This window comes from Octodon degus, unplaced genomic scaffold (assembly GCF_000260255.1).
Source record: "Octodon degus isolate 3935 unplaced genomic scaffold, OctDeg1.0 scaffold00141, whole genome shotgun sequence".
NCBI classification, from domain to species: Eukaryota; Metazoa; Chordata; class Mammalia; order Rodentia; family Octodontidae; genus Octodon; species Octodon degus.
In genome coordinates, this window is record NW_004524717.1 from 1,678,220 (window position 1) to 1,689,629 (window position 11,410).

At 45.4% G+C, this 11,410-nt stretch overlaps 1 protein-coding gene across 1 annotated transcript in view; it reads left to right on the forward strand.

Moving 5' to 3' along the window:
• Frmd4a (FERM domain containing 4A) overlaps positions 1-11,410 on the forward strand; it is a 320,985-nt gene that overhangs the window by 284,040 nt on the left and 25,535 nt on the right. The window contains exon 15 of the mRNA XM_004641746.2: positions 10,223-10,356. Within this exon, the coding sequence (XP_004641803.2) occupies positions 10,223-10,356 (134 nt within the window). The remainder of the gene's footprint in view (positions 1-10,222; positions 10,357-11,410) is intronic.

Below are 11,410 nucleotides of genomic sequence, written 5' to 3' on the forward strand. Positions count from 1 at the left end.
CCACCACCACCAAGTACCAGTGCTCTGCAGGGCTGGATAACTTGTTACATTCCCCACCCAAACAAAACATATCATTGGCCTGTCTTACATGGAAGGATTAGGTAGCTGTGAGCCTCTTGGATGGAAATATTAGGAGCACCGAAGAAAGCAACACGGTGGATGGAAATATGGGGGCAAAACAAAGCAACATGTTGTGTGCACAAATAGGGTTTGGAGCTGTGGTCCGTGAGGGGCAGTTGAGTCAGCTTCAGTGTGATCAGCAGGGCAGTGAGGAATGTGGCAATGGGTCTATGGTTTAAAAACAATTAAAAGACAACAAAATCTGCAGTCACTTTCCGTTCTGGGAAAAACATGCTGTGCTCATCGTGCCCCAGCCTCGCCCGGGACCGTCCGCACCGATTACTCAACTGCTCACACATTCTCATGCTCTGCCTGCCAGCACTTCCTCCCATTGTGGGAAGGTTTATTAATAACTAATATAACAATGCGGGTGCCAGCTGTCTGACATCTCTCCATACAGAGAGGTGATCTGATCGGCGCCTGCCAGCTCTGGGTCGCGGTTGCAGCCGGCTCAGAATGCACTGCCTTACCCTGGTAGAAATCACACACTGTCTTTGTTTTATTCTGTTATTGTCCTCATCCCTCCTCTTGTTTTTGTCCCTACTCTATCTCCTTCCTGACTCCCTCTGGCCTATTAAAATTCTCTGTGGCCATCCAGCTGTCGCTTCTCCTTTTAGGTCTAATGAGGAGCAGGATTCCAAGGACCTTAAATTTGGTCATAATCTCCACTTTGCTGTTGGGCATGGACCACCAGGCGCTGAGAAAGGAGCCGGTGCCCAGGGTTTGTTTATGTGAGACCGTGTATCGGTGAGGGCCCCAGAGCTCTCTCTGCGTGGTAGGTGTCTCTGGACTTGTTTGAGCAGGACTTGCCTGAATGGCAATCGAGATGGAGACAGAATGGTTGCTCCTTCTACTCCTATTTTAGGAATAATAAACAAAGGGAGAAAAAAACCCTAACAGTCATTTATACTGCTATATTTATATCCTCGGGTGTCACTAGTGAAGGAATATCTGCCTACTAAAGAGAACTAGGACAGAGAGACAATGTGTACTTTAAGGGGATGAGTTTCCAAGGATGTGAGTGTACTTAAACAGTAGGGGAGAAACCTTCCTCTGACCTCTCAAAGGATTGCTCTGCTCTCGCTTAGGTGAGCCCTGTTAGTGGTCCCCTGCGCTGGAATCACTGAGGCTCCAAGTGACTCTAGACCTTCAAATTGCAATAGAATGACAACCCTGGAGCCAGAAAGATCAGCTCCCTCGGTTTTCAGATTAAGGAATGGAGCTTGGCATATGGCACATACCTTTGATCTTGCTGTTCAAGAGGATGAGACAGGAGAAGCACAAATTCAAGACAAGACTAGGCAACTTAGCAAACTGTCTCAAATAAAATCTTTTTCAGAGTCCCAGGATGTAGCTCAGGGGTGGAGCACTTGCCTCGCATATGTGAAGGTGTAGTGTCCCATCTCTAGTACAGCAAAAAAGGAAAAAGAAATAGGAACTGACTCATCAGCTTTAAATTGTTTCAGTTAGATACTTGACCAGATGCTGTTCATTATTCTAAAAACTGACTTCAGTTCTCTCCCCATCTCCCTTTAAATGACATTTATAACCTTTGGAGGAGGAGCAGCCGAGATGGGGCCCCAAGTTTCCTAGCTGTCACCCAGAATGCTTTGCTTCTCAGAAAGCTTCAATTTCAGTCCCCTCTGAAGTAACTATTCTATTACTAAAATTTCTAAGCGCTGTGAGAAGTTCTCCGTGCGTGCATTTTCCACAGTGAGAATCATGCTGAAAGCTGCTGAGATAGTCCCTAGAGACTGTGATAATCCCACCAAGTGCAACATGGCATTGTTTTGCCGAGTCTCCTAGGGGGACTTCTTTGATGTAAGGAATTTGTCTTTGAGGATTTGTCAGGGAAATAAATATCTCTTTATCATAAGGGAGCGTTCAGACCTCCTCCCACGTTCATTCCTGGGCATCTACCAAAACTTTTCCTTACAGCTTTTACAGATATGTGGGGAATTCGCCATCTTCATTTTCTATTATCATTATTATTCTTGTTCTATTTTTTCTCTTAGAGGTCCATGAAAACAGATTATCATTTCTTGCCCTTGCCTGGAGGACATCAGCTTGCTTTCTTTTGGGGGACAATGCCTGTTTCAAATTTCCCCCTCTTGCCAGAGGAAGTTGTCCCTTCTGGGATCAGTGACCTGGTCTGCAGCACTCCGCCCCTGTTTGGTAGGATGCACTCTATACGCTGCTGAGTTACAGAGGATCTGTGCATGACTGGAACAAATTCTCCATCATGGTCACTGAGCAGCCCCTGCCATGTGTTGGCCCAGAGGGGAGCTGCTCCTTCTCCCCACCTCCCTCCACATCTGGCCCCTCTATGTGCAGTTGCCCACCAGCCTGACATCTGGACATCCCAGCTAGAACACAGAAGCCAGTGGCAGTAGGGTGACTGCCGTAGTAAGGGCCATAGTGTTGGCTGGTTTCTTCAAAAGATTCCCACATACTCCCTGAAAATGATTTTCTGGCTTTGAACAAAACATTTAGTCTGTCTTTCTGGTAATGTGGTTGTTCTGTTTTGGTTTTGGTGGTGGTACTGGGGATTGAACGCAGGGCCTCCACAGTGAGCTACATCCCCAGGTCTTTAGTCAGTTTTTACTCACTGTATTCACAAGGGCCGGTTGTGACTCAAGTTGGTTGTAAGTCAAGACAATTTTCCCTATAAGAAATAATGGGAATATTCATAATGTGTTCCGAACCTCCCAAAACACCTATTCACTAACCTTTTCATAATAAGAAAGAGTTAGGGCCAGCCAGATAGCTCAGTGGACTAAAGCGCATTCTTAGGCAGAGCACAGTGGCTGGGGTTCAATCCCCGGTGTATCATGCCAGCCCTACCCCTGGCACATGCTGAGACAGTGATTGAGACTGGGCATGATGGTGTGCATTTATAATCCCAGCTCTTGGAAGACTGAACCCAGGCAGATCACTTTGAGTCTGATCTATGAATAAGACCCTGTAGACCCTGGACTAAATACAACAAAAAGAAAGGGTTGTATAATGTACATAATTTACCAGAAACACCAATAATTTTCCTAGTGTATTCATTAATAAGTTAGAAAGTTTGCCTAGTTCAGACTGTACTCACCATTCAAGCTGACATCTCTGGCTTTCAGGAAGGGAGGATGAAATGGAAGGTGGCCACTGTTGGGGAGGAGAGTCCCTTCCATAGAACATCAGGAACCTGGCTCTGTGCTGTCATTTCTCTCCTGGGGAGAGTCTGAGGCCCACTAGGATCTGCTTCTGGCTCACTAGGTCTCTACCTTTTCAGAACTAAAAACAGGTCTAAAATCTGTTTCTGTCTTTCCTTTAACACTATTTTTAATTGTGATTTCTATCTTTACCTTTCCCAACCTTTGAAAAAATGGACTTAGTGGACAACATATACACAGTGTTCCACCCAACCACATCTGAATACACATCCTTTTCAGCTGCACATGGGACATTTTCTAAGATAGACCACATATTAGTCCATAGCTCATGCTTAAGTATATGCAAGAAAACAGAAATTATCCCACGCATATTGTCTGACCACAGTGCAATGAAACTGGAAATTAATGACAAAAGAAACTATAAAAACCTCATAAACATATGGAAATTAAGAAATACCCTCCTCAGCAAGCAGTGGGGGTGGCATTTTGATAGCTGTAATCATAGCAATTATATAAAGCAGTGATCAAAATAATATTCACAGGGCCAGCGAGATAGCTTAGCAGTCTAAAGCACCTACAAGGGCAAGCTTAGGCAAGCACAGGGACCACAGTTCAATCCCTGGCACCACGTGCTGTGCCAGCCCCGCCACCAGGGTGGGCTGAGCTGGCCACAATAAATAAATAAATAAATAAATAAATAAATAAATAATGTTCACAAATACATACATCTGGACTGATACTTGTGTACACTTACATATACTTTTCTGGTATCACAAGTCTTTGTTTACAGTTGCACAAGTGGCTGGAATTTGGGTCAAAACTCAAGATTTGGTAGCAAGTAAAATCTAAAATCTGGGTCATAACCCAAGTTATTCTTATGTGAGGCCAGTTGTAACTCAAGGGTTCACTGTATTTTGAGAGCATTTTGTTAAGGCTCTAAAAAGGCCTTCAAATTGTAGCCTTCCTGCTTCAACCTCCCACAGTGCCGGGATTACAGACATGAACCACCATGCCCTACAAGACTGCTATTTGGTTAGTTAACTGGTTGATTTTGGTTCTTTGAGATAGTCTCACTGTGTATTCAAGGGTGGCTTTGGACTTGTAGCAGTCCTCCTGCCTCAGCCTCGCAGCACTAGTATTATAGAAATGAATCATCATCCTTGACAGGATTGTCTTTTGTATGGCCAGTTTTTTTTACCTCTCCATTGGTTCGATTATTGGTGACCTATTTCAGTGGATTCCATTGGATTCTGATTGAAATGTGATCACAAAATAGCCAAAGCCAGATTATATTATTGATCTAATACCAGTCAGACAGATGTTTCCTGGGTACTAATGGAGAGGAAGGGTTTGCTGGAGAGTGAATCTGACCCTGAGTTCCCCTGTAAGTCAGAAGGAGCCCAACCTCATCAAAGGGAGGTGGTCAGTAGCCATCCAGCCTTAGCCCCCTGCTTGGCTCGTGGCATGGGCAGCCTCTCCCACTCCTGCAGCCTTGGTCTCTGGCTCCTGGCTGGAGCCCTTTCTGCTCCCACCCCACCAGTTCCCACACCACCGTGCCTGTGGAAGGGTCTTCAGGGATTCCTCCTACTTCACAGCTCTGAAAAGCCTTGGCTGCATCTCCCCTTCCTTCTACCTCTTGATCCACGCAGTTTCATGGCAAGAGCCTCATGGAGTAGCAGAGAGGAGGGCAAAGGACACAATTTTACAGGTATCACCGAGCAGTGACCCAGATCAAGCCATCTGTCCTCAGGAGTTTCCATTTGGGGACAAAAGGGAGCCAAGGTAGAGTCTTGGTGCTGCCGCCTGTGTGCCTGTGACTGTCTCCTAAATACAGGGTGGCATTTCTGCCAGGGCCCAAGGTAGTGTGACAGGAGGAAGCTCTGCCTAGCAGCCCTGTAAAACTCCTATCCTTCCCTTCTCCTGAGCTTCCCAAGCCACTGGACCATGGCAATCCCAGTGTCCTTGCTTGGCCACTCTGTCCTCCCCATCTCCTGCACTTCAGTGTCCTTCAGAATGGGGATGCCAGCTCCATGTACAGGGGAAGAAGCTGAAACCTTAGAGAGGTTGTGTGACCTGCCTGAGTCCTGGAGCTTGTCACTGGCACAGCTGAAACACAACAGTACCGTGAGCCCAGAGCCACAGCACCGCAGACATCCACTCCAGGAGGCCACAGTGCCAGCTTGTGTGTTCCAAATATTCACACACTCCTGGACATTTAAGTGTGACTGAGTACTGCTTGGTACCTTAACCCCCAAGAGCTATGCATTCTGCATATCTTTCAAACATAGTCAGAACATCTCGCTTTTTCCTTGGAGTCTTCCACCAGCTCATTCGACTTGGACATCCTCCAAGCAACAGTTGGCTACTGTTTTTCCTGTCTATACACCTTGAAATTTAAGTCTTCTAGATATAGTAAAGACGTCCATCCATCTTCCTACTTCGTTCATTTTAAAGACAGCTCCAATTAAACTCCACTTGGCATTCAACTTTATAGATATTTGCTTTGGCCAGTTGATAAGAGAAAGCAGGAAATCCTTTCGACCCTGGATGCTAATTAGATCTGCCCTCCCAACCAGAGGAGGCTACCTCAGTAATGAAAGAAAGGACCAAAGATTTGGCAGAATGCTTGTCTTTTCTAGAGGTTTGGGTGGGTAAGAAAGAAGGAGAGTAGATTGTGCTGTGTATATGGAAGCGGAAATGACTGCTAACAGCAAACAGGAACCACCTGAGCAAGTTTTTATTAAGGTACAAATTTTCCAAGTTTAGCCAGATCTTGGCAGGTATTTCATTGGGTACTTTCTAGGTAAGAATGTGATGGCTCACAGAGGTGAGCAACCCCTCTTCCACTGCTTAGTAGCACAAAACCCAGATGTCTTATCGACCGGCCCCTCCCAGAGAGAGCAGGTCTATACTTGTTTTAATTTCTAAAGGGCTGAACTTAGAATATGGAAGAGACCTTGTATGTTCAAATAACTGGCAATGAGTACATCGTGAGTGGGACTGCTAGATGTACTCCTCAAGCTAGATGCTGATTTAAATTCCTTCTGTATCTCCAGTAGAGTCTGCACGTTCCACACCCTTGATTTGGGAGCCACCACCGACCTGAGCCCCAGGGCTTGGCTCAGGCTCAGAGGCTTCCCGATGGGGGAGAGGTGGCCAGCTCAAGGGAACTTTCATCCTTTGACTTCTCCTTCCCTTCTTGCCTCCACCCCCTCTCTCAGGGAAAACTGAAAGGTAGTGATGGAGGGTAAGGAGCCTGCTTGGCATCACCTGGTAGTTCGGGTTCCTCCAGATGCTCCTTGAGTTTCCCTCTGCAGAACTGTCGCTGGCACTCGGCCACCTTTCCTCATGTGGCCATGTGTGCCCAGTTGTGGGTGATAGCCTCCAGCCTCAGTTCTGAGCTGTGATACAGAGCAGCTAGGACACTCAGACCCCCAGAAAAGTGAATCTCTTTTCCAGAGGTAAAGACAGAAGGGCCTCTTTCCAATCCAACCTGACAGCTTGTGATCTTAATGGTCAGTGTGGAGCTGCTCTGGCTTGGGGAGTGGTAGAGGAGACCATCAGATCTTTGTGAGTCTCCTAGACTCTATGCCCACCTCTGTCTGTGACAGCCCCAGACACATAGCTGTGAAACCAGGGGCTCAAGACACAGAATTTGAAAACACTGAACACACCTCTATTGCTCCTGTCTGCAGATGAGCTTGGGAGCCTACGCCCTGCTCCAAGTTGCAGAGTGAAATTCTTTTCTTTCATCTGCTCCCCGTTCAGCAACTCAGAGGAGGGCACTTCCGTGGTTTCTCTCTTTCTAATTCTACTAGGCTGTGTGTGTGTGTGTCTGTGTGTGTGTGTGCGCGTGTGCGTGTGTGTGTGTCTGTGTGCACTTGTGCTAACTCTGCCCTGGACTGAGGGTTTACCTTCCCCAGTCCCAGCCAAGTGCCCTCATGCATGATGTCATGGAGTGCTGAGGGCTGAAGCGGGGGTGCTGGTAACTCCCCTAAGAGCCACGTGATTTAGATTCCATCAGACCCAAACCTACCTTACCCTCTGCCCAGCCAATCAGTTACCATGGACATGGACCTGCCTGTCCAGGGCAGGCTCGTTCAGTCACTTGCAGGGACGTGGTCCCAGGCACCGGATCCATCTTACAGAGATTTCCAGCCTAAAGGTGCGCACAGCTGAGCCAGCCAGTGCTAGGCTACAGTCAGCTTCAGAAAGGGACTCAGGAGCCATCAGCCCTGCCGAGACTCTCGCCCGTCCTATGTAGCTTTGGTATTTAGACTAATTACCATGAATAATAATTAAGGTAACATTAATGAGCCCTGAAATTAAAGGCAAAATCTTAATTAATCCCTTAACTGGAGGCCCAGTCGTCCAAAAATTGTGTGCTTTTCTTCCCAGAGTTTCGTATTATTTTTGCTGTTCTTGAACATAGTGAATTCTTAGATTTGACTTAGTAAATCACCATTTCCTACTGAGAGGTTAGGCAGGGGTGAAAGGGAAGACTGAATTTTTTACTTGAGCTAGAAATCCTTTAATCTTCTTGGGCCTGAGTTTCTCCCGGCCTGTTTTTTAAATCTCAAGTCTGACTTCCCTGCAGTATTATTTTACATTCTTATTAAATTTTTAGCTGACAGGAGAAAGAGTGCCTCATTAAATTTTCCCATGTCTTCAAGTGTGATTGGTGACTGTTACTGAGAGAACCAGATTAAGATTCATAATGATTTATCCTTGTTGCATTAGATGGATACAGACTGGAGATATTTTGGTGCTGATAAGCACGGGGTAATTGACCGACAGAGCTGGAATACCTGAACCATTGCAAAAAGGAGAGCCTGCAGTAATACCCAGGGTGTGCTCTGTGAACACATCCCCATGTAGATTTAGTACCTGAGAGGCCTGAATGAGGAAATGCAGTCTCAGGAAGGATCAAGCTTTTGCTGTTGAATTTGGAAACCTGTAGCTGAAGCATATCATACTGCAGCAAGGAGAGCCACAGACATGATTCAGAGCTCAGAAGGCCGCTTCAGTGGATGAACATAAAGGCACTAGATTTTTTTTCAGGGTGAGACACAATTTAATTATAGCATCCAAGTGTATGACAGATGACATTTATTTGCTTGTGTGTTCAAGCTCATATTTATTTGTTACTGGGGAGGTGTAAAGATGGTACATTCCTACAGTGATAGATGTTCTCAATTTCAAGCTCAAATGGACTGTGGAAAGAAGAGAACAAAGCCAAGACAGAGTCAAAATGTGCTTATATACTAAGAGACCTTCATGATTAGGCTACGAAGAATCTAGATGCACGGTGATAGAAGGGATGTGGGTTTCCTGCCCAGATACTTTTTTTTTTTTTTTTTTTTGCAGAACCAGGGATTGAACTCAGACCCTTTTGCTTGCCAGGGAAGTGCTTATTCCACTGAGCCATCCCCCTGGCCCCTGCCAAGAGACTTTAAGTAAAAGAGTAGAATGGTAGATTTGGGGGTGAAGAAATTTGAATATAGCAGTGCTATTTGATTCAAGGTATAGGAGTTCTTTCTAGCCTTCTGTGGTTCTTATTCACATGTTTCCATTACCATGGAAGAAACCGAACAGAATCATTGACTCTGGGAATCCCAGTTGGATTACTCTCACATCTGCCGCATGGTCACTGAACTGTTTAAAAATTTAGCTGTTTCATATGGAAATACAATTCCTACTCCCCCCAAAAAAAAATTTCTTCTGGGACTTTTCTTGGGATTGCTTTAAATATTTTGTTTAATTCATGGCAAATTGATATCTTTAAATACCAACTGTCTCATCCAGGACCACAGTGTGTTGATTTAGGTGTCTAATTTTTCCCTGCAGAGTATTATAATTTTCACAGAAGGGATCTTGCCTATCTTTAATTAGATTGATTTCACTTGGCTTTTGAAGTGATTTGCCACTATTTTCAGCAGCATGGCCCGAGCCCCTTGAATGCACAAAAACACCTGCTCATTTATAACAGTTCTTGCACCATAAGCATGAGAGGAAAAGCAGTAATCAGCTCGTCCTTTTCCCAGAAGGCAGTGTACCTTCCTTAACCAGCAAGGTGAAAGAGGTCCAAAAGCTTCCCAACAGGAAACCTATTTCAGGGTCTAAACATTACAGCCAAGAAATGATTCTTTTGGTCTAACCTACACTCCTCCCATTGGTATTTCACTTTTATTTTCCTTTTGTTTGTTTTGAAATTTCCCTTCTTCTGCAAATGTCTCATATCTAGCAGTCTGCTGTTGGAGTCATCATACAGATATTCTATCCAGTAAAGCAATAAGAATGTATCTCTCTCTCTCTCTCTCTCTCTCTCTCTCTCTCTCTCTCTCTCTCTCTCTCTGAGGGAATTTGTTCATGGCACAGCATTAAGCTATCAAAATATAAAGAAACTTGAACTACATATACACAGAAAGAAAGGGTAAAAGAAAATACCTAATAGTAGATATTTCTTGGTTACTAGTTTATGAACTATTTTTATACCTGCCTACATTTTTAAAAATTTTATGATAAATAGGCATTATGTTTGCACAAAGCAAACACTCAAGAAATTAATTAAAAGCTAATTAAAATCAGCACTTTGAAATGGACAAAAGAACTTAGAACTTTACTTTTTCACTGCATAAAATGTAATGACATTTGCTAGTGAGATTAAGACAGACGTATGACATATCTTAAGATTATCGAGAAAGACAAACTTCTTTTTTAGGAGTGCTAGTCTTCCTGCTGTCCCTCTGACTAGCTATAAATTCCAGGCAGCGCTGAAACTCACTGCTCCTCCACCTTGGAAGCTGAGCACTTGCTTTCTTTCCTATCGCCTCAGTCCCTGGGGCAAATCCATATCCATGGTGTGGGCTCCAGCTAAATCCACTAGTGGTCCAGATGTGCGTCCCCTGTCAGCTGCCCTTTTTATCCCCGCTGTTTATTGGCAGGTTCTCAGGAGTCAGACAGCTCTCAGTCCGCCAAGAAGGACATGCTGGCCGCCTTGAAGTCCAGGCAGGAAGCGCTGGAGGAGACACTGCGTCAGAGGCTGGAGGAACTGAAGAGGCTGTGTCTTCGGGAGGCGGTGAGCAGCTGCATCTGTGTGGCTTGTGATGTCCCCCGCCTACGTACAGTGGGAGGGGTCCCAGGGAGGTGGGGGCTCTCGCAAGTGCTAGAAACACCCACCCTTCCATGGTGAGCATGGCCAAGAGCTAGTGGCTATTGAAGGGCCTAGTCACCCGCTGAAGCTGGTGCTCACAGAGCACTGAAGAGGACCTGCCACAGGCCAAATGTCAAGCCACAATAATCCGCCATCTCTGCACACACGCTCCCCACAGTTCACAAAGCACTTTCTTAGGTGATCTTGCCTCTTGCACAGAATGACCCGTACCATCTTCCCAAGACTCTGGGTCTGAATTCATTGCCGGGCAGCTTTGTCTTTTCCTGGGTATGTGTTGTCTGTGGACATAATGAAGCATCACTAGTGGTCAACAAGTTACCTAAGATGTCACATGAAATGTATTGGACCCCTCAGTACATTTAAGCCTCAGAATCTGCTGTCCCTCTGACTTTTGTTTTTTATAAGTGAAATCTTCACCTCATAATAGCTTGAAATTCTATGGAAAGCAGTATCTCTTCCAGTCTGTGACTGCACCAGGCTCCATTTTTCATGCTCATGCAGAAGACTTCTATACTTATGGAAATTTCCATTTCTTTCTTCTGTTTGTACCATGACCCTTTATAAGGGGTCTCTAAAGACTATTTTGAAGCGTAACATATAGCTGTACACATGTGTGTGTGCACACTTGTGTGCACATGAACACAGTGTGGGGTGAGGGGTGCTCTCCTAGGAGTGGTCAGGTCCCCATCACAGGACAAAGAGCTCTTCTGGGAGCCAGTTACAAATGGAGAGGAGGAAGAGGTTCCCAGGCAGCCCAGGGATGTATTCCCCTCCCCCAGGTAATAATGCTTTGCAGAGGAAGAATGAGACATGGGCCTACAGAATGAGCTCACGTTACATTTCCACTTGCTTAATTATAGTCTGGATTGATTTAAACCGGAGCCCACTCCAAGCAGAGCCACATTAGTACAAATCCATTGCAAATCGCAGGAAAGCAACTGGCTTGGCTGGGGGAATG